Source organism: Athene noctua, chromosome 2 (assembly GCF_965140245.1).
Source record: "Athene noctua chromosome 2, bAthNoc1.hap1.1, whole genome shotgun sequence".
NCBI classification, from domain to species: domain Eukaryota; kingdom Metazoa; phylum Chordata; class Aves; order Strigiformes; family Strigidae; genus Athene; species Athene noctua.
Window position 1 is genome coordinate 46,413,622 of NC_134038.1, and position 24,345 is coordinate 46,437,966.

At 36.7% G+C, this 24,345-nt stretch overlaps 1 protein-coding gene across 1 annotated transcript in view; it reads right to left on the reverse strand.

Annotated features, from left to right (window-relative positions):
* Positions 1 to 1,499: 1,499 nt before the first annotated feature.
* The window catches only part of UBE2V2 (ubiquitin conjugating enzyme E2 V2), a 35,634-nt gene continuing 12,788 nt past the window's right edge, over positions 1,500 to 24,345 (reverse strand). The window contains exons 2-4 of the mRNA XM_074898989.1: positions 18,631 to 18,776; positions 14,681 to 14,806; positions 1,500 to 7,919 (exon numbers count right to left, since the gene is read on the reverse strand). Coding sequence (XP_074755090.1) covers positions 7,773 to 7,919; positions 14,681 to 14,806; positions 18,631 to 18,776 — 419 coding nt within the window. The 3' untranslated portion in view covers positions 1,500 to 7,772. The remainder of the gene's footprint in view (positions 7,920 to 14,680; positions 14,807 to 18,630; positions 18,777 to 24,345) is intronic.

Sequence of the window (24,345 nt, forward strand, 5' to 3'; positions counted from 1 at the left end):
TTCCACGAATAATGGCAACCAAAGGCAATGACAAAAGATACCTTCGCAATACTGGAAGATAAAATTCCCCCCCACCCTGAGGAGAGGAGAATCCAGGCTGTGAGCAGTTCCCAAGTTTTCCACTGATTTCTGACTTGATACCTGCTTCTGCAAGGCTTACTACCTTACTTACAAGGGTTCTTACCTCAGAGGGATCACAGCCCAGAAACAGCTGCTCTGAAGGAGGGAAGAAGAGTCCTCTATATTCTGTATACATCACCACAGAAAGCTAGTAGCTATGCACTTCTTTGAGTAAATGCTTTAAAGACTCAAGTTATAAACAATTTTACTTAGTTGGGGGAGAGTTATGAAATATCAAAATGGGGGAAAAGTTTGCTTTCAAGCTGCCAAGACCCCATTTCAGAGGCACAGAGCTGCTTGTTCCACACCCAAGCAGCTTCCACGCAGACCACTGGGACTCTTTGCACAAGGGTGAGGGCCGAGCAAGGAGTGTGGACAGACACCAGCACTGCGCTCTCCTCGCCAGCAGGCGTAAGTAGGCTGAGCTAGGCTGCCCCCAGTTAGGACCTGGAAAGTATCACCCTTGAAATTATAGGTCAGCAAAGGATCGGACCACTGCTACTTGATGATCTAGATTATAGGCAAGGTGTGGCAAACTGAAGAAATGCAGCTACCATAATTATTACTAGTTGGCCATGCCAACACAAAGTTTTGAGCTACCCCATCTAACTCCTCTCCTAAATAACTGGGGAAAAGGAGCAACAACATTTTATTTGCCTAAATGCTTTGTAAGTGTGAGAATACGTGCATGCATGCACATGCACGTGTTCTTTATCCTTTAGAAGACCAGGGTGAAATAATCCCAACCAATAACTGTGAAAATACAAAATAAATATCGCTAAATTATAAGCCACAGCAAATAAGAACTACCCACCAAACAGCATTAGCAATACAGCATGAATTTAATACCAAAGCATTTTGCCACTTGTCTTTAAACAGCACAGACATAAATCAGATTCTAGCTATTACACATAAAAGCACCTACAAAAGAACTCCAATTTTTGCTACGGCTGTGGTAAACCACGCCTATCTGGGCACAAATTACTGGTCACCCGCATATCTAGATGGCTGCAGAACATAATTTCAGCTGAGTAGTAGCAGGCATGTAAAAACCAAACAAATACATAGTTGGCACCCCAGTTTTATGTAGACACAGAACAGTGTATTTTTTGAATGGTGTCAGGAGCTGTATATACTTCAATTACAGGAATTTCTTCCCTCTCCACTACCCCTTGTTTTCAGCTACAGGCTTGTTAGTGCAATGCATGCGACTTGTGCATCTGTCAAGTAAAGCAGTGCACCATTTTTGTTGGCTTTTGTTCTAACACTAATTACTGATATTACAGAATCATAAAGTCACAAAAATACAGTAAAGCATTGGAGATTGGGAGTTAACATTGTTACACTGAGTAACACAATTCCAAACAAATCAGAAGGTAGAAGAGTATTTGAAATGCCAGAGGAAACAGTTACTACTCTAAAGAACATGAGCAGTTGAGAGTACTATTTTCTTTTAACAGACTGAAAGCAGGGTGGTAGAATCAAGAGTTTCCGAAGCAGTATTCTGTTCACCGCACCCCACTCTGAAGACGAAAACCATTACAGTACTAAATGAGGTGACACTCTAAGATTTTAAATAATGAGTGTTTAATGTGCAATCCAAATGACAGCTCAAGGAAGCAAATAATTCTTATAGTGATTGAATAGCAATATAAAACCATTGCCAACTAGAAACATCATGACTACGAATTTTCCTTTCACATTATTTCAGTACTTCAGAGTTACAGCATTTAAAGAATGAAAGTATACTACTAATTTAGCATGAGAATTTTGTTATAAATGCAACGACTCGTACATTTGATGCTGACTGTAAAGACACAGAAGTTGGAAACATTTTCTGATAAGGCTGTAACAAATCTAATATACTGTTACAGGTTAGTAGCGTCATATGAGGTCGTAAATTTAATCTGTGAATCTTCATACAGAAAAAAAAGTACATATGATGAGAAATGCTTTCAGAAAACAAAACCAAGATGATTGTGACTGTCTCCACAAATTCTGAAATTGTGATGTTGTAGCAAGGAGTTATTTCAGAGATTTCTCAGGAGCAGACGGTCCCATAGTTCAAAGTGCGACACACCACCCAGAGATGAGAAATAACACTCTCTCCTGAAACTGCAGTCCAGCAAACAACAAACAGTGGAAGAAACTGTCAGCCAGAAAAGGCGAGGGTCAGGGTTGTTGGCAATTTGCCTTATACCATAACAAAAACAAAGAGCTTTTAGCATAGACTTGTCTCATTAATAGTATTGACTCTATTAACTACACACATACATTTAAACTTAAAACTGCCAATCACCAATTGTGTAGATTAACCTAGGAACTAAAGAGCCAGCCACCAGCATCACACACTTCCATGCTCTTGGTTTACACACTTCCTCATGGTGGCAAGTTTTGCATATCAAAACCTAAAAGAAACGGAGTCATCTCAACCTGCTGTATGTCACCACAGTGTTTAGTAATTTTAAATGAAGGAATGAATACTCTTGTCTCAGAAAAGCGAAATAAATGAACAGAACTGGGTTAAGTCTTGTCAGGCTGAATTTATGGAGTACCAAGTGCTAGTTCATCTCCCAAAGTCATTCTGCAAGGTTCAACCCACTCTCCCATACTAACCCAATATTCACGACACTGGAGAGATCTGCTAGAAACACTCTCTTCCACATCTTCATAACTTCACAGCTCTACTGTGTCAGCTGTTCCCATTCTAATTGTAACAGCTTTTATTCTTGTGACAACTAGAAAAAAATAGCCAACTTTTCATGGTCTAGTCTCAAGTCAAATCAGTAACAGATGTGTTTACCCGTATGAGGTTTCTTCTTCTCTTGATAATTTTTTATCAGTAGAAATTGCAGATGGAAATCAAACCCTTCCTCCCTCCCTTTCTCATTCCTGCATGCTTAAAAAATTAATACTAATTCAAATTGAAAATAGCCAATATGTTAAATCAGCATACCTGCACACCTGTAATAACCACCAGGGAGCAGAGTGGCAACAAGCACAAAGCAGATGATGAAAGCCTTCCTTGTTTACGTCTACATAGCCATTCCTCCAGTATTTCTGAGTTAACAAACATACAGTATATTTTTGTTTAACTCAAGCTGCATAGTTTATACATTAAAAAAACATGTTTACATTTTATCCATACTGCATATATTAAAAGCAGAACATTGGGATGCTTCCATTAAGAAATGGTGAAAAGTCATAAACCAATATAAAAAACATGCATTATTATATCAAGTGATCCCAAGCACTGGTTATTTGTGCACTATCTCAACATCATCCATTAAGCTTTCCATTTATGTAGTTTGGCACTAGTATAAATAAGAAAAAGCTTTTATTTATCACTATTTTAAAATGGTAAAGACTGAAAAACTTCTGGAACAGTTTGAATATGAGAACGCTACTTGAGAGCCGGCATACGGCATCGATTTTATAGAATTCACTGTACATTCATTTACAACTGTTTATCAATTGAGCTGAAGGTATACATGCATTTAATAAAAAAAAGGAGTATGCTACAAACCACATCAACACTAAGGTAATGTAGAAAGCTGGTATTTTAACCACTGAATGGAGTACTCATTCCTATGGAAGTTGAGATCAGCTAATGAAATGTGGGGTTTGTATTTTTTTAGTGCAGTATAAGTAAGTTCATACCTCCAGCATTAAAGGCAATACATCTTTCATATCATTTTAGCCCATGATCAGTTGGGTCTGCAACACAGAAGGTATAATACACTCTTTCAGAGAATGAATAATCACCAGAACAGGTAAAAGAAGAAAACCCTCTTCCCACAATTGTTTCTTTATGTAGAGTTAGTACAGATGCATTAACAAGTTTTAAAGTTTTTGGTGTTTTTTTTCCTTCAAATTATTATTAAAGATCACAGGCATTCATCATGTTCCCCCAATACCTTCCCACCTCAGAAAGCTTCCTAGGCTTCACAAAAGAATTCTGAACACGTTATTTAGAAAAATTTATGAGAAACCTATTTTGTCCCACTGCTTCCCTTCTATCTGGAATTTTACTTGCATAAAAGACAAGCAGTAGTTTTAAGTCACCTTTTTTTGTTACAGTAACACATATTCAGGCCTGCCTAATACAAGTTTATTTCTCCTTCTCTAGCAGCTGAGACTGGCCAAACCAGGGGCAATCCAGCTGAGTTTTCAAAGACTAGAGGTCAGAATAAAAACAAGCAGCAGTCAGACATCCTGCCTCTGTCACAGGATGATTACCAGGTGACCTGCTAAATGAGCCTTCTGCATCGAAAGACAGTGTAAGAGAATTATAATAAATATTTCTAGGCCCTGAATTATTCCTCGTAAGCTACTAAATAGGCAATGCATTTCCACAAACTCACCATATAAGTAATCATGTAAAACACAAATACTTGTCTAAATGACACAATTTATTATTATAGTTGATCAACTGTCATAGGATGCACTAAGATTTTCCTTTAGGTATCCCCTATACAACAACAAACATTTAGGAGGAATGCACATTGTGCATTTATTTCATAATAGTTGAGGGATTCATTCCTGACTGTCTTGCTGGGTGTCAAATATTATCAACTTGCTTTCAGGAAGATGAGCACTGTCAAGGCAGTTGGTAGGTGCACACCTTGCAACGTTTTATGTACTTTATTATCAATGAGTAAGGCACATTATTTGTAACGTGGATATTTCCATAGGCTTGCTCATTATATCTTAAGGTTTACGAAGCATGAATCATACCATCTTTGGGGTTTTTTTTTCTTCATAGTAAACTTATTCCTCCCTCAAACAACCAGAACACAAGAATGCTTCAAAACACAAAGCTAGTTTACATCCTAGTTGATGACCACAAACATGACATGAATTTTCAAATGCAATTATATTTAGAACTTTTGCACTTCGCCCCTCATACAACTGGCTTAAAATGGTGCTCTACTTTACAAGATGTATAAATACAGTTTCGAGAAGAAAAAAATACACATGTGCTAACAATAGCAAATTCAGATCTTGCCAAAAGAATACAACACAAATTAAATACTTCTAAGAGGAAAATTAAAATTCTGGCATTGAAGTAGGTTACCTAAGAGAAACCACAAGAACACAAGAAAACAGTTACTAAATAAACACTGATCAGACACAGATACCTGTAAAACAACATAACCTTTCTGGAGGAGAGTGAGCAGCAGTGCTTCAAAATCTTCAGGTTATAAAAGTTTTGAGGAGGCTCTTGACTTCATGCAGTAGTCAAAGACATTTAAAAATTTCTTAATTACATGTAGACTTGTTCCAGTGTGAGCAAAATGGAAAACCGACACACTTAAAATCACTGCAGGAATACTTTTAACAGTCATCCGTTATATTACATACCCTGGGGTCAGAGATCAGGTCAACTCTCTCCATCACTTCTATTTTCTTCTGAAAAATCTATCTGCTTACAGCTGGATATGCAGATTTGCACAGGCAGAAACAGAGTACAGACAAGGAGGAATAACTGTTACGGGATCAACTTGCACTATATAGAAGCAAGCAACCAACCAGCCCTTTTTCATGCTTTGCGAATAAGCCAGTTACTTAAATTATGTTACCAACCATATAATAGTCTACAAGTATTTCTCATTCTCTCAATAGTTGATGCTGAAATCTTCCCAAAAATTCACATCTCAGAACTGTACAGTTCCATTATTTTAATTGATTAAATATAGATTAGCAGTGTTAGTGTAAGAAAAGATTTAATGGCATCAAAATCATTCAAATTAAATCAAGTAAGAAAATGTTGCAATGCACTTCAGCCAAACCATCACAAATGATATGTTATATAAATACAGACATGAGGTAGCTGGCAGCTACAAATCCACCAATTCTAGAAGTGTCCAATTTGTCTAAAAAGCATAAACTGAAAAATACTAATTAAATCTTGTAATTTTAAAAAAACACCTACTTTATTGCTTTTAAAGGTTCATCTTTACATCTGAAAGAGGCAAAGGCATATTAAAGAAAGTTACCTGGCTGTTGATGGCTTTTGATTATAGTCACTTTTTCAAAGTGAACCACTAAATAAAATTTTGAATGCAAATAGCTGACTAGCAACCGTTACATGTTCTCACCAAAATGAACAAAGGCTTGCATTTTCCAAGGGGGGGGCAGGGCAAAAGGAAGGAATAACTTCCAAATGGATGGCATTAACTACTTTCTTATGAGAAATCAGTAACAGAACTAAACCCAGTGTTCCCACCTGACAGAATACATTGAAAAAACTGACCAACAATTGCAGGAGTGGCAAAAAGCATTCTAGCTATGAGGACAGTGGTGGCATGGCATATGATACATGGAATGGAGACAGAAATATGATGATCTGTACCACAGGTGTAATTTTTATTAAAGCTTCCTGAAGTTTCTTTTTTGTGTGTTTCAGAAAAGACAAAAGTGGAACAGACAAGAAAAAAAGGCAAGAAACATAAAAGAGGAAAAGATGCAAGAAAGCAAGAATCAAGGCAATAACTACAAAAGCAAGACAAAAGACTAAGAAGTAGGACAGACTTCACAATGTGGTCTGAAAACTGCTCGGAGGTCAAGTAAGCAAAGTGAAAGTTATGCTCATTTCTCAAAAGAATCTGGAGAGGAGGTAAAGGGGACATGGGGAGGCAAGGTTTTTTTTATTTTGGGGTTGTTTGGTTTGGTTTTTTAATTATATAGATACACACACAGAGTGCAAGCTTGTCTAAAGAAGTGGTACTACAGATGAACGAACTTACTCCCCTGCAACAAACGGAATACCTTGACCTCTCAACTAAACTAAGCATACAAAAGTGGTAAGAATAAAAGGTGCATGTAAAACCAGCAGCAATATTATGTTTGGCTTTGCAATACTTCTGCAAGTTACTGTACATATATTACATCACTATTATAGAAATGGCACAGCCTCAGACACTTTCCACATTTTATTTACATTTTAAGACTAACTTTAATCTCAATCACATATCCATACATTTCCTTTGTTTCACTAAAACTTAAATGCATGGTTTATTAGAACAAAGACTGTAAACAAATATTTGCCATGTCCAATACATGTAACACACAGGAGCTGCTTAACAGAAATGAATCCCCCCATTTTATAAATACAGGTATCAAAACAATCCTGAACATACTTTGTGACACTACTAGTAGTCGGCACCCACACCCTTGCAAAATTAAACAAGATGAGCAATGGTATTCACTGTACCTGCTACTTTAAAACAAATTTAACTGCAGCTCTTTTACTAAGCAAGATGGATAAAGCATGCCATTTATATTTTGCCTTCTCAAGAGATTATTTTCAGAAACATATATTATTCCACAGCAATCTGACACTTTCTGTCATGCTTTCATCTTGTAAAACCTGAATTCCAATTTTAGGCTATTTCAGGCTTATGCTTAAATGACAGTGCCTCGATAAGAGAAAAAAAAAAAAAAAAAAAATTGTGCTGCCTTTTTCTCCCATAGTGCCTGAAAACATATTGGGCATACATATATTATATATATTCTTACAAATGTCCAGGTCATGTATACCAGCTGAAATTCTTTTAATGTGTGGGTGTTTGCATTGTGAGATTTAATCAAGACATTAACATGAGTAGAAGGTTGTTGTTTTAAGACAGAAGTTTGAGAATCAGCTAAAATTAATTGTTGTAAGTTTGTCCCTCTGGAGGTTGTGGAAGCTTCATATTTTCTTTGGACATCATTAGACGTCTTAGCTCTTGAAGTACAACTTTAATGCTATAAGAATTTTGCCATTTTGCTAACACTGGTATGCTCCGTGCATCCACCTGGAAAAAGAAGAGAGAGCTTTAAGTTACGATGAAATACAAAATCTCTACATAAATAACTGCTATTGACTTAACTGTTCTAAGAAAGGGTCTAAGCATTCCCTGACACTTTCTCTGTGGCATAAGTCTCTGTGTTCATAAAATATTTTAAGGAAAACAATCATATACTTACACACAGATACAGATTCTGCAATAAGATCCATGCAGGTGGACCCTTCCATCTGTGCTGATACTAATATTAGTGAGAAGGAAAAGGGTGGGGGGGAAGGAGGAGATCAGCAAACCGTTCACTGCAAAACTGGAGCTGTATCTTGTAAAATTTATTAATTTGTTTCAAATTACCCCCAAAAAAGAAAAAAAGTGATCATCTTCATTATGCCAATACAGACACTTGGGTTTTCCTCAGTTCTTTAAAAGAACCTGCCACACAAGAGTCCATAGGATACCCTTCTAAGGGAAAATTTCCCTTGTTTTTCCTCTGCTACAAGTATCATAAGTATTTATTTCACATCCATACTACATGATGCTTTTGATACATCAAAAGTCACTATGTATGCTAAGAAATGGCTTGAAATATTAAAATAACTAATTCATAATCTTTGGACATTTCTTAGTTTTTTGCATCCTTCTTACAGTAAGTCATCTTACGGAGCCGTGAAGATTACTGTACATCACTTACCAATCTGAATATGAACTGAAAGGAAAGGACATGGGACTTCTCCTATGCGTTTATAAAACCTGTGGGACAATTTACACAATTATATTATAACAGGGAGGTTTCCATAGGAAAGGCAGCAATTGAAAGTCAACTTGGGAATTGTTTTGGCAGCAGGTAAGTCCTGGCCACCCAGCCCCTGCAAAGAGGAACTTAATAAGACAGAGGGGCCTACAGCAGTGCAATTGCCCATGGGCAGGAAGGAATAGGGCTATTGAACGCTACTGAATTCCACTGGCAGAGTAGCACAGGCAGCCCGCATGGCTATAAAAGTGCTGGAAACCACTGCTTTATGATTTAGGCAGCATAAAACATCAGGAAGTTTCTTATCCCATCTTAATTAGGGCATACTGAAAGAAAAAACAACACTTGAATCAGAAATAAGAACGTTAACACAGACATTTTACTTCTAAGATTATCTGAAGTGAGGTTGTCTGTTTTCAAAACACCAGATTAAACTAAACCTTTCTGAAGGAGAAAACTGAGGCCAAGGTTTAACAACATGCTGGCTTGGGCAGCAATACTAACCCAAAAAACTTCTGTTTCCTCTCACTAGGCACTTGTTCCTTTAACAGTGCTACTGCTAGCCCAGGTAAACCATGAAATGCATACATGGAGCTACCTTCTGACCTGAACTGATAGAACCCACCCAGTTTAAAAAAAAAAACACCTTGGAAAAAAGTCCCTAAGCAGGATCCTTGATCCAATTCACAGCTCAGCACTGTGAGCAGAACATTATTTGCGTGAAGAGAAATCCTTAAGAGTCAGGAACCCCTTAAAGTCAGCAGAGCTGCCAAAGACAGTATATCATCAAACCACAGTATAAAAGGCAGTCAGATTACTTAATAATTATTGCAAACATTAATAAATTAGGAAGAAAAGGAGCATCAAAAGGAAAGCTCCATTATGCAGCAAAATCATGACAGTTTAAAATACGCATGAGTGTACAAGCTAATATAGAAAGGTTTTGAAAGTAACACTGGTCAGACCATCACTGTAATTCCTGAACTACTACTCCTTTTTTAAAGGTGCATTTGGTTTAATGTGGTAGATAAGAAGCAATATCAGAACAGAATAATCTTTGCAACTGTAAAACAGGTTCTCTTTTCTTAAAAAGCAGACTATTAGGTAAAACCACCAGTGAGTAAAAGTGAAAGTCTGATAAGCTGCTACTTGATAACAAATAAGGCAATCTCTTAAGTAAGGCATTATTTAGCCTGAATCTTTGTTCTGAGGTACCAAGCTCTTTCTTACAGATCTCTTCCTCTCCAATCATTCTAGATGAGATTAGAGGAGGACACTCCAGAGTTTCTATTCAACAAGCTGGACCCAGCAAACTAGGAACAACATGAATTCATTTCAAAAGTTAGAATAGTAAATATCACACTACTCAAAATTGTTCTGCATATAGAAAAATACCATGAGAAATGCACAAGATCACCATTTTTCCTCATGGGGTCCTACAGAAAGAACAAAAAACTTCAGGGTGGTTAAGTATCATGGCAACAGAAGAAACAAGGCCTCAGATCTTAAGTTCACTTAGTATATACCTGCTGGTGTTTAAAAGCTCCCTCTCACACACAGAAACACTTATTAACATTTGTTAATACTTCTCTGCACTAACCTGACATCCTCTTCAATTTAGCAAAATGGAACAAAACGTGAGAGTATTGCCTGAATGCTTTGGTTTAAGTCCTTCGGCAGACCAGTAGTTAAAAAAATTGCCATGTTAGTCTGAATCACAATACATTCTACTAAAGTAGCTGCGGAGAAATCACATTACCTGTCACTGACCTGCCCAAAAAAAGAAAAAAAAAATATATATCAGTAATTTCCCAGAAAAAAATAAGGGGGAAATAAGCCAGAGTAAATGACTATCAAGGACCAGGTAATGGTTGCAACAGAAGATTCCCAAACAGGGAAGATGTGCACTTGGGGGTGGAAGCACACATGACAGTAAACTGTATTAGAAGACTACTGGTAAACCAACATGGATAAGAAGAAGAAGGTAGGTTTAATTTTCTTTCTCAAACCTACCAAAATCTAATGTAATTATCTGTTCAGATAAAGACTGGGCTCGCAAAAAATGGCTGGAAAGGCAGTTGCTCTGGGACTCCCCAAATCAATGTCTATCTTCAGCCTGGCAATTCTGCTTTCATACCGTCTTCCTTCCCCTTGCTTCTCCTCTACTTTGCCTTTGTAGGTTCTCTCAAGTCTGGAGATGCGCCTCAGTTACAGCACACAGCAGTCAGTCACCAGTGCTGTTCAAACAATGCATTTCTACACACTGGCTGTACTGGAATACAAGACCTGATCACTTAAAAGTAAGCTCCCCCAGCTTTTCTTTCTTGGCTGGGAATTTGTAATACAAACTCACTGACTGTAAACCCTGCTTTAACAATGTTATGAATGTTTTCTGAGTAAAGACTGCTGCAACATGACATTTCCACTGCTGTTTATCTCAAGTGTCTTTTTTCCAAGTCACCAACCTTTTTCATGACATCTTGCAGCAGTAAAGATTTTTGGCTCAGGTTTTGTTTTCTATGTTGCAGAATTTATTTCCAAGTTAATGCACAATAAATTCACTTTATGAAGAACAATGATAAGATATGTGGAAGAACGACACAAATGATATTGAAATCACACAAAAGCATTAGGTAATATTCAAGTACATCCTGGGACGCAGAGGGAGAAATTTCAAGGTCACATAAAAGCTAATAAAGCTTAAAACTCCAACCTGAAGACTATTTTATTCAGGGTGTACACTGTTGTAAATCCTTAAACAATAGCAAGAGAAGTAATATGTATAATGCCTATTTTTTTCTAAACAATTGAAATTTAGTAATTGTACACAACGTTGCAAAGTATTCAGTGTTTATAATGTTCCCAGTATCTTTACTTCACAAAGTAGCAAACTGCTTAGTCTACCATAAATGTACTCAAAGCAGTAACTGGACGACAGTTTATAGGTTTACATCTGACAGAGTCCCAAGTGAGTTTAAAGGAAACAAACATTTCCAGCCACAAATGGTATCTAAATGAATAAAAATTATTGCAAATCCTGCAAGATAGACTGCTGAAGAGCTCTCCCACAGATGAAAAAGTCAGACATGCTCAAAAGACCATGGGAAAATAAATAGCATGTCAGAATGCAACCTGTGTTTTATCAATACAGGATACACAAGTCTCCAAGAGAAAAGACCCCACAGGATCAGGAATGATAATTTAAATGGAGTTTTACAACAGTGATGCCATTAGCACATAAAATAATTTTATCCAGCCCTACTTGAACTAGCTTTTCTGAACTTAGTACTCTAATTCTGTCTACAAACAGAGCAACACCACAGGCAAACTGAAAAGCAGAAAACCACAAAAACTAACTTGCAGATAAGAAAAGGAAGGCAACTTAAGAGGGTGACTCAGAGCACCTAAACTTAGTCTTCTGAGATAATATACTCCTGAAGTAGCCCTCTCCTTTCTTGCGCTGTATTTATCAAACAGCAATCTCTGGGATCCATAAAGATATGCTGGTGACGGAAAAGTTACAAGCAAAACTCCTCTCTCGAAATAATCAAACAGAAAGTCAATAAACTTGTAACTGTCAGTATTGATAAATTCATTACACATGTGCACTTTTCGTGCAAAGTGTAAAGGACTTGTAAGTCAAGAAGGTTGAGAACCACTGCCAACAAGGCAGTATGACACTAGGTTCCTTAGAGCTCTGGTCACTCTAGCACATATCCATCTCCCCCCTCCATCATTCGCACTTCAACTCAACAGAAATTATCATCCTCTAAACTCATGCTGGGAGCCCTACTTTTCCTCAGGTGTTAACCTTCACACATCTGTAAAGAGTACCTTAGCAACTTTACATAAGTTTTGAGTAGTATGATAATATTGCTACAACATACAATTTCGGTTGCTGTTTATCTCAGGTCTCTTTTCTGCAAGTCATCAACTTTTTCATGACATCTATAAGCAATGTGATCAAAAGCTGGCCACATGTCAAAAAACAGGGTGCATGCAGAAGCATCATGGATGGTAGAGCTTGTCTGAAGATGAAACCCTGTCATTCATTCAAAGAATGCAGCAAACAGTTTACGATCTATTAAATGAAAGACAGACACAAAGTGGCAGAGCAACCTGGAAGAAACAAGAAGGAACTAAAACAGAAAGCAGCACTGTAAACTGTTCCAGGCTGCTGAACATGCCCCCAGTTTATCTGACAAATTCTAGTGAGCCCAGCACTAGTGAGTACAATGATGAAATAAGCTAAAATGCAAGATACCGGGAAACGAGCACATTAAAAATTACATAATAAATATGGTTTAAATTCATTAGTTATGAAAACTACTTCATTAAAAATACTATCTAGTCCTATTTAAATTCATTTTTTTAAAAAAGTTACGCATTTGCATAGCAAATCCTCCATAGAATATACTAGTTTATAGAACTGTTGGGGAAAAATTGAATGAAGGTTTTGTATAAGTTTATAAATTTACCAAAATCAAATTTTCCTGTAGCGATGACTGGATTTTAACGGTGCTTTTAAAAGTGCCAGGCAGATCTGTCACAGTATTCACCCTGTTACTCAGCAAGCTGAGGAAGCATAGACTTCTCCAAACAAAAGCTAAAACCCAGTAAACATGAGCCTTCAGGCTCTGCAAGTCTGAGATTCTGCTGCTGGAAACCAACACCTATACTCTCAGGCATGCACAGATGAAGCAATGAGCACATACTTCTTTACTGATTTACAATAACATGTTACAATACAAGGGAGAGGTGTGAAAATAGTATTACAAACATACCAAAAGCTCTGCTCCATTCCAAATTGGCAGCTTTTGCTAGTTACAACCTCTTAATAAACATATATATAGGCAACAAGCCACAGTTGTGATGAAGGGCAATGGCTAATTTGTAGACTGCAATTTTAATAAGATCTTCAGGTAAAGTAAAATTGTTGGCTATTGCAAGACGTACTTTCAAATTAATGCTAGATTATTTCTGAAGTGTTAGTGCACTGGCTTTGGATGACCAACTAGTACACTACACTACCACCTACAACAGCTCAGACAAACCCCTGAGAACCAATCCCTCTGCTACAGTCATTAAGATACTAAGCTTCACATTTCAGTACTGTTAATTACACAAATGCAAGTCCATCCTTAAATCTTGCAAATTATTTAAAATCCAAAGATGCTCTCTGATTCATCTGTATTACCTTAACCAATTACTTTGCATTCACTAAAGACAAATGTACACACATACAATATTATATATTATGGTATTGCCTGCTGATATGTGTACACACCACTGTAAACGCAAGACAGCTCACATCTCTTTTCACTGAGCAATGGGGTAGCTTAGACTTACAGGATTAAAACACCTAGTGAATAATGGGGTATCAAACTTGCTTGAGCTTCTGCCATTACTCATGTACGTGAACTCATCCCACCCTAAGTGTATGATCAGTGAAAGTAATTTACTGCAAACTGATCTTTAAAATGAAAGCGATTACCATCTGTATCAAAAGATCTTAAGACTGAAGCTCAGAATCACCCTGGATTTGAATAAACTCAGTATAAAGAAAGTAAGAGTTTAAATACACCGGTTCATTACAGGTGAGTTATTACATCCAGAGTGAGATACATCGGGAATAACCTGTGGTTTTAATTAATGGACACATCAGACAGTTTGTAATACTCATGTTACAGTATGAATCTAATCCCCTCCTACATGCAGCTTAGACACTTAAGTTTTTTCTGTTCAAAACTAAAATCTTCAGCTTCATTTAAAAGAAACAACTGTTTCAATACTATAAATAATGCTCGTCTCATTGATCAGCCATTAAGAACCACTAACATACTGTAAATACCTAAAGATTTGAAGTAACAGACAGCCAAAATTTTATTTAAACCAAGTACTTCTATTGTAAAATTTAAGTGTGAAAGCTCTGTCCAACATGCATATTCCTCACCTGGGTTTTTCACAGAAATAATTTATAGTACAGATTAACAACATGGTTGATCTTACCATTTCAACTTACCATTCCATTGGAATTATTTATTCCATTCATATTAATTTTAGTTACAAATCTAACTGTAGGAGGTGCTTCTGGATATTTAGGTCCACACTCTACTTTCAGACTGTATATTCTGTTTTCATAGTTTGTCTAGAAAGCAAAAAGACAGACTAATGCATCTTACTGAAAGCTGAGTATTGATAGATAAATTTAAAAAAACAGAGCAAAGTCAAGAGGAATAAAGATCAAGAAACAGGAAATTATAATAAATCTGTTAATATTATCTATCAATTGATGGTCTTGGATTACTGATTGATATTCCACTGTTTTGGTTATATTGATTACTTGATGAATATGTATAAAATACACTACTTATTCACTATACCATACAAAATTTTTAAACAGAATACAATTCTTTTTTAGATTCACATTTACTCTTATCCTTCCTACCCATCTGCATTTCCAAAACAACTCTGGCACAGTAGAGGTCTGAGAGAAAATAAATCATCTTTAGGAAAATTACCACTCTCCCCTGTAAAAAAAAATAAAAAATCTAACACTGCAAAAAAAATGGAAATGGAGAAAGACAAAGATGCCAATAACTGAATAGTTAAGACACAACCAAGAACAAGAAGAAAACAATATTTGCAAAAAACATTCTGGAAGTAATTGACACTCCAGAAGACATCCAAGACTTCCATAGCTGAGGACTGCTTGGTTTACTAGAGGATTTACGAACTTCAGACAGTAAAGTGACAGCTAGTTTGCAGGTAACATCACTCCAAAGTGCAAATATATTTTGAGAAAGTCCAATCAGAAATTAATACGGTTCTATTTTTTTTTTAATCTTGTCAAGTAGGTCATTCACAATAAAAAGTATGAGTGGCTTTGCTGGTCACTGATGCACGTACCTCCGCTCCAAAAGGAAAATAAACCCAGTTTCTACACCTGTCTTTCCACTGGCATGACAGATATAGCTAACATGAACCAAAAGCAGCAACATGTCTCTGAACTTTCTAGAAACACCATCTTTAAGCTGTTCTGCATCAGCCAGCTGTCATTCTCTATAAGTAAAAGTATCAACCACGCAGTCAAGTTGTCAAATAACAGTCCACTCTGACCAATGAAAAGGCAGAGTGGAAGTCGGACTACTGAAGCACCCTAGCTGTGTCCTATAATTTTGAGAAGACACAGAGACTGAACAGTGAGTCAGAAAGACACAAGGTGAAGCAGGACGTCCTTTGTTAGAAAAAGGGGGCTTTCTATTATTCTTTACTGTTAAAAAGCTAAAGGCCAAATAAAAATAATCTTGTCCTGCTACAGGTAACATAGCTGCTGCCACAGCAAGAAAAACAGTAACAAAAATTCTCGTTATTCACTCAGATAAAACAATCCATTTACCCAGAGAGTATTGGTATCAGTTATAGTGAAATAGGTCAAAATGTATAGACACTGCTCACAACTCTGAAAAATCTTAAGAGCAGCACTCATTCTCATTCCCTTATAACTATCCAAGTGGCTTCTCAATTTTGCTCAGTTTTTCAAGTTGCTGTTTTACTGCAAGCCAAGTACCTCCTGGCCAGCTCTCTAAAAAGCCTAAAACCCATTTTTTGGGGGTCAGAAAAATGTTTCCTTTAATTCAAAATAAATCTTCCCCTTCTCCTTCCTTGTTGGTTCACCTTTGAAATGAAGCAAGTAAAAAGAATTGATAAGCAATTTTTGTACAGCTCTAGAGAAGCCATGTATGTGAAGAACATCATGCTGTGGACAGTATTAGCAACTTTTCCTGTGTTCTGCCTAACTGCACACTGTCTACATAACTCAGACAATTCCAAAAACATCTTCTACAAACCCTGAAACTGGATATGCAATTCTTCTTAAAGTGCCACCACTGACTTGGGAGCTGGTGGTTTTCACTTTCTACAATCTCCACATACTGCAAGTCATTCTAACACCAAGACTGCATGTCCCTGAAATGGCCCGAAGTATTACTTGCGTGCACTCTTTCACAAAGAAAATAAAATGACAGCAATATAAACTGACCAAAATTAAAAGTCCATTCCAGGTTGGTTTGTTGTTGTTTTACTTTTAAAACCTATGAGATCCTACATAATAATCATTCCTTTTAAAGATGTGTTACCAGAAATCAGCCACAGGCAGTTCTGGAGGCTGTTTGAAGAGTCAGGGAGACACTGCTTTATTTAGTTCACATTTGTAAGTTATTTTTAAAACCCCTAAGACTACAAACTTTCTTCAAAATGTATTCAAACACTGTGATTCCACAGAAGCTAGTATCCAAAACATACTGTAATTATGCTTGCATTTTCAACTGGTTCTCTCTCAAATGCACCCAGATCTTAGGAGCTCAGCACAATTATGCACATGTTTAAAACAGTCTGCTGCAAGCTGCAACTAACTGACTTCCAAAACGACCTTGAATTATACTGAATCTGACTCTGGAACTGTGTTACTCCGGAAGACATCTTCACTGAGGCCAAGTTCTGATCTCTGTTCTTGTCTGGGATAGTTCCTCCAATAAGCACTACAGCACTGAAGGACACACAAGATAGTAACTTCACGTTAGCAGTGAAAGACATATGCTAACTTACGTCTAACTTAAAGCTACCTGAAGTAAGTATACTCATTTAAAGTTCTCATTTACACAGTGATCTTTTGAATCGTATTTAACTTACGAGAAAGCATGCATGAAAGTCAAGTAAAGATGTGTCCATTCACATCTCATGAGGCTTATACCAAGACACAAGAGACGATTACTTCTCTTGCAGGTTTTATCAGTCTAGATGATACTCTACAGAGCTGAAAAGGTCAGAAGGATTTGAACTTGCATGTATTTTATCTTATTAGTGGGAATGAAAATTGTTTGGTCTTTAGGGATGATTCAACTGAAATGCATAATCTGCTATACTGATGTCGCAGATGAAAGTATTGACATGGTAATGATTTAGTAACTTGGACCCTATAAACTGCGACCACCAGAGAGACCCTTTGAGCTCTTCTGAATAGCAGTGGGCCTGTGACCAGCATCTCCCCTGAGCTGGGGCGCCTCTCAGATACCAAAACCCTTAAGGTATCGTCTGCTCCAGACGGAAGGCCAGGGTGAATTCCACCCGCTCGAGTCTCAATTATCGCCCGTTGAGCAATGCCAAGGCATTGTGAGTATTTGCTCTAAACTCGAGAGGGAAATTTTCTTTGAGCTAGCTTCTAGTTCACCTGTTCATTGGTGTGTGTGTGGATACGTACCCTTGCCTTTGGTCCTGGGTGTGTTTGTCCCTTTTGTGTTCATTTTACTAAATTCAAATACCTTTGTTTCTGTATGTATATGTCTGGTTTGTGTATGCGCATGTATATATATGTATAAATTAAGATACTGTTAAGTAAGTTAGAGTGAATCTTGGCATTTTAGAATCTTAATAAGTCACTTTTCTTTCTTAGTTATTTTGTATTGACAAATTGTTGTTAGTTATTAATAAATCTAGATTATTTTTACTAAATCATTACTGTGTCAATACTTTCATCCACGACAAATGAACGGACTATTTGAGAGAACTTGTGAAAGTTGAAAATACATTGCTAGTTTGCTATAAAATTGAAATTACCAGGCACATATGATACGCTGTGGAAAGATAGTTACCCTGTTTATTGTACTATCACTGACTGTACACTTACATGCAGCAATGGAGGAAATACAGAGTGAATACATTCCTAGCTCAGTAATAAGTCTCAATTCACAACTGGCTTATGCAGGCAGCTGCAGAAACATCTACTAGTGGAAGCTAGCCTGAAAACACTTACTAACATGCCATGAAGTGATGAATTCTAACATGAATATACAGTATTTCTACAACTTCATGCATTGGATTTTAACCAATTCCTTTACACTGTAGCAAAGTAACATTTTTGCATTTTGTATGGCCTACAAACTTAAGAAAAACGTTTTATTTCATCACACTTACCCTTGGCGGCCCAATAATCATTCCTGTCCATCTGGTGAGTGTCATATCTTCATCATCTTCAAGGCCCCAGCTTACTGTACCATCACCCACTCCTTTCTGCCCTTCTTCAAGTTCTTCCAACAAGCGAAAATTACGAGGTACCTTAACTAGAGAAAAGGGAAGAATGTAATTAATACTGCTCATATTAAGGAAAAGGTAAAGAACTTCACTGCTTTTCTATGTTATGCACTAGCAACTGTTGAATATACTTTCAAAGCCAAACAAATATTTCCTGCATGAATTTATTTAGCACTCAAATTGTTTTGAAGCAACTAACCACTTTACTGGAAGCTAGGTACTACCAAGTGGTAGCAATACAAACTATAAAAGAGGAAATAAGAGAGCTCTCTTTAGTTTGTGATGGCCTAATTCAGATTCTCTCTCTCAAGCACAGTAATGTTTAGAGCCAGTAAATTTCAAAAATCAATTCACTGTCTGTAAAGTTCTACTCAACCAGAATCAGAAAACTGATATGGCAAATTCCTTCCAAAATAAAGAATGCAACACTTAACACAAATGATCTTAATAAATGTAAACTGTAAAAGACTGAAATATTTTCACTTGAGTTCAATTTTAAAAAAAAAAACCTAAACACTAATATCTGAAAACAAATTAAAAATCAAGTCTTTTTTAATCTAGTGATTATTATACCCACTTAACACAGAAAAAAAAAAAAAGAAGCACAGCAACACTGATTAAGTTGTTAGAGAGAGATAATGACATATTCACAACAGAATATTAAGTTGTACTGCCTCTAAAGTGAGCCAAGTAATGTTCACTTACTGAACTATAATTACTGGATTTTGATTATTATACACAGAAACAGACAGATATTGATAAGTATTAAACAAGTGGATGCCTAATTGTTTTACATCACAGAAGTTACAATGGTATTTCAGAACCGATATAGGGAACAAAGCTAATTAACACTTGTGCATGCAATCATGGCATGCTTTTATTTTCAAATGGAATATGCACAATGATATAGTAGCAATATTACAATAAAATTTAAATTTTCTTATAGCTGCTTACAGCTATTTTTTTTTTTTCTTACAGCTACTTACAGACATAGTGTTTTCCTTTATTTTTACTAGACATCTTTTCTTGTACTGGAAGAATCCAGGCACTCTATAAAATGAAACTCTATGACTAGGTACATACAAAGTTGTTAGCAAGGAATACATGCTATGCAAATTTGAAAAAGATGGAGGTCAGAGAAAACTGTTTTTCATATCAGTTATTTAGTCACTGGGATTTCAGGTCTTACGTTACCCTACCCTGTATTCCAAGCCATCTCTATGCAGAAAATTAAGACTAATAGTATAAAATATGATTATTTAGTCAATACATATGCATATGGACCACTATAAATAAACATACCCTTCAGCAACTATTCAAATATCTTGCATAACTAGGGTTTCTCTAAAACTGCATTTAAAACAATTTTTTTTCTTTTTAAATAACACAGACTAGGGAGAGGCTCCTAAAAATTGCAGAAATTACCATCTCCAAATTCTCCAAATTTGTGGGGAAAAGCATTAAGAATACAGTATCAGGACAGTGCAAGGAAATTAAATCACTTATGTATGGCCTCACCTTCCTTCCTGCTTTGGTATTGTCACTCATCTTAGCCCATAATGAGCTACTTCAGCTTGCTAACTGAGCAGGAAATTATACATTTTGGTTAGCCTCCTGGCAGCTTAACAAACCAGCCCAGCTCTGACAAGTACTAGCATGAAAAGGCAGCCATTGCAGCAAAAACTCAGATAACCTAAATGTAAAAATATGTTTTAATGGAGTTAAACTACTCTGGAAGCTTAATTTCACAGATAAGAGCTCACATATGATTACCTGAAAGTATTAGCACAGCAAATCAAGGAGCAGGTAATTTCTCAATACTTTAGCATAGATCCTTTTAAAAAGCTTAACTGAAATTCATTTGCCTGTTCCTCTGGTCCTATCCTGACTTGTTATTAACCTTAGAACTGTACATTTACTTATTTAATTCAGACTAGAGGTGAGAACTGACAATCATGCTTCTATCACATTATAGAGCGTAAGTTTTTACTTCTGTGCCAGATTCATACATGCTCTGGAAAGGAGTCTACCAATAAAAAGCTAATACTAATATTAAAAAAAAAATAAAAATAAACCAGCAGGATAAACTTCTACTACACTTCTTGTTTTGTATTACATGACTGAACATCTTCTAATTGGTAGGGGGGGCCTTGAGCAAAAAAAACAAACACAAACAACCCCCACCCCCAAAACCCATGTATTGTAGCATCCAATTGCTATCTTAAACTTCTCCAACAGCTTAAATCCACCATTTCTCAGAATTCTTGCTCTGACTGCAGAGCTCCTGATTTATAGTCTACCTCTTTAAAAAGCACATAAAGGACAGTAGCAAACAGGTTTTATTTCTGATCACCTGCCATCATCTTTCACTGCAGCCGAGATGACCCAACTGTTCATTGCCAGAAGAAGTACTATGCCTTCTCCCAAAACTCTGTTGCTCTTGCATTAACCAGGCTCCTCTATTAGCCAAACTGGCACATTAATTTTGCAAAAAGCTGTTTTTCCCTTTAGGCAAAAATCAAATCCAACCAGTTATTCAACTGAACTGACTCAGGAAGAAAGATCAACAAATGCCAGAACTGACTGCTGTGTCTTTCAGTGTCTTTCTTTATAAAACCGTGGGTGTGGGGAAGAGGGAGCTTTTTGTGGCAAAAAGCCATTGGACTGGCTCAGTTGTATGGTAAAATTGTACTCAACACACAAAACTGTAGGAGATGACAGTTACTACAAAATAACAACCCCTTATGACTAACTGTCCTGTGTTCATCACATTTTTTCCACTACGTTTTCCACTACGTCTGTGCTCACTAGTTCCCTTAAATGCCCAAGGGGAGTAGTGAAGGACTTGGAAAACCTCCAGAACATCTCCAAAAATTATTTAGATCTGCTCTGAAGAAGAGACAAAAACATCTGACAGAAAGTGTCAGGCTCCCCACACTAACATTCCTATCAGTGATAGAACTAGGTAGCAAAACACTGCTCTGAAGTGAAAAACAAGAGTCAAAACACCTAATTTAAAAAAATAGAAATTAAAAACTAAACAAACAAGCAAAAAAACCTACACCATTCCAACCTATGAAAAAACTCCCAGGAAAAAAAAAATGTTATTTTCAACTAAAACTGAATAAATTCAATTTCGTATGTTAGAATGTATCAACTCTTTGATACATTCAAACAGGTTCCCTTTCAGAAACTTACACAGTTCTACTGTGTAGGAGTAGGGGTTCACCAAAAATTATTGTATAAATTAAGATAAAACCACTATTTCATAAGAGCACTTCCATATTTAAGGTACTTAGCTCACTTAAATAAAGGACTGACTATAATATGTTTGCCTGAGTTCGTAGGAAAAGATCTTTCTTTTTATTCAATTCTATATTTAAAATTTGGGCAACAACCTCTCCCACCCTATTTCCAAAGAGATACCCTGATTTGTCCATGGACATCAGAGGGACAGAGCAACAAGCTGTGCACATCTTAATTATGAATGTCTACTAGAGCTTTCCACCACAAGGGATTACCAGGCCACTATTTCCTAGCTTGCAAAAAAACCCAAACAAACAAACAAAAAAACCCAACCAAAACAACCAACCCAAAACCCAATCAAACTCCAAAACCCCACCAATCTGCTTCTATGTCCCTGGCACATATGATTAATGTTTCATCCTCAATACTTCAATTGAAGTCACTATTGAATGTTTTGTTAGAAAACCATTGTTCATGGATTTCTGACAAGTGGCATGGAAATTAAATTTAAAAATTAACACAGTGGGTAAGAAAACCCCAACCCTTACTTTAGAAACTACCAGCAAAATGAACTGGAATTAAATGCTAATGCTGTCCTGAGCCTCCACTCATGCACTTGTACACAGTACTGCACTCTACATGTTTGCATGGGTCATTCTATAACCTTTACACGATACAAATCTACCTATCTTGAAGAACAAACTATGTGTACAAGACTGCACCTTCTTTCCAGTAAGAAAGAACTTCTATCTAAGATCAGGTAATGATGGTCTGGGTCTTTAGGAAACTAGGTTTGCTCCTAGCACAAAGTAAAAAATTCTATATCATGTATTCCAGAGGGCACAATTGAAATTATATGCTAACGGCACATACACAATTTACAGTTTCGTCTCTAATCCAGACAACACAATTCATCAAATAATTGCTAAAAACTCTGAAATATTCCTTAATGGAATCTGAATAAGAATCAGTATTTCATTTACAGAATTTGGACAATGAAGCAACAACCTTCTGTTCTAGTTCGCAGCTCATCAGCAATCGGAAATTACAGAAACCACTCCCATTCTTCAGCTACCTCCCAGACCCCAGGTGTACCTTCTGGAACAAGTAGTGGCAACTGATGAGAGAAATGCATCTAGCCTTTCACCAAATATTGTTCTTCCCAATCCCACTTGCTGATGGGACCACTAACTGGCTTGAGACAAGTGCAGACAGGTTATTTTTACTCCCTGTAACACGCATCCCTCAGCTAAAACCTCTCGCTTCCAAGTGAAGGGGATTAAAGCAATCATGAGATTTTATCACTGGCAGAGCTGGAGCAGTGGTAAACTCCACTCAGTAGGCTGTGATTAGGTACAGCAATGCACCAAGCACAGCTATTTGGAATGATGGACTAAGGCTCTCTGAAAATATAGCTGGATTCATCCAGATTTAAAAACAAAACATAACAAAAAACCAAAACAAAGCAACCAGCCCTCTAACCTCTTTGCAGCTGATCTGCAAAGCTTACCTCACAATGGATTTTACTGACAAATAACTCCTGATCCCCCAAAACAGTACACAGGAACTGTCAAACACTATTTACCAAGTCTTCACATAGCTGAAATAAACATATTTAACTTAAACAAACAACACCCACTCATGCTTAAATACACCAACACTTTTTAATTTTAAATTTAGTCATGAAACTGAACTACAGAAACTGGTAACTATTAGAAATCTGTGAAATTAACAGCAAATCTAATGCCTTTGAACAAAGATAAAAGAATAAAAGCAGAATCAGTAAATAAAAAATAAAGTAGGAGGGTCTACTGTGATACATATAGAGCTACTTCAGACATCACATTCTAAACCATCAAATTAATAGAAGCAAGAAGTACTATCCCACAGGACAAGTAAGAAAAGAAGTTATAGCTATGTTTTTATTCAGAATCTGCGCAAACTGAAAAAATACCAGCAAAAAGGAGGAATCTTCAGTATTCTTTAGTAGTACAACTTTCACTGCAGCAGTAAAGGAGAATTGCCAGGATGGGCCTGCTCTTGCTAGTTTGTCAAGACACAGTTCCACAGCTGGTAATGCCAGATCACCCACTAGCACAGAGATTTAATCAGCATCAAGACAGAACACACAACTGCACTCTGTCAAATCTGATGGAGCACACCAGCTACACTAAATCACATTTTTAAACAATTCAAATGGACACAGTCCTTCAAATACAGTTGAAAGTCCAAGCTCCCTGCACATCAAATCATTCTTCGCCATTTAACAGGCAAGAGTGGGATAATCCATGCTTTATTCTTCTCCCTGTCACTGATAAAAGGGAACCATAATGCTAATTTTTCATAGATTGG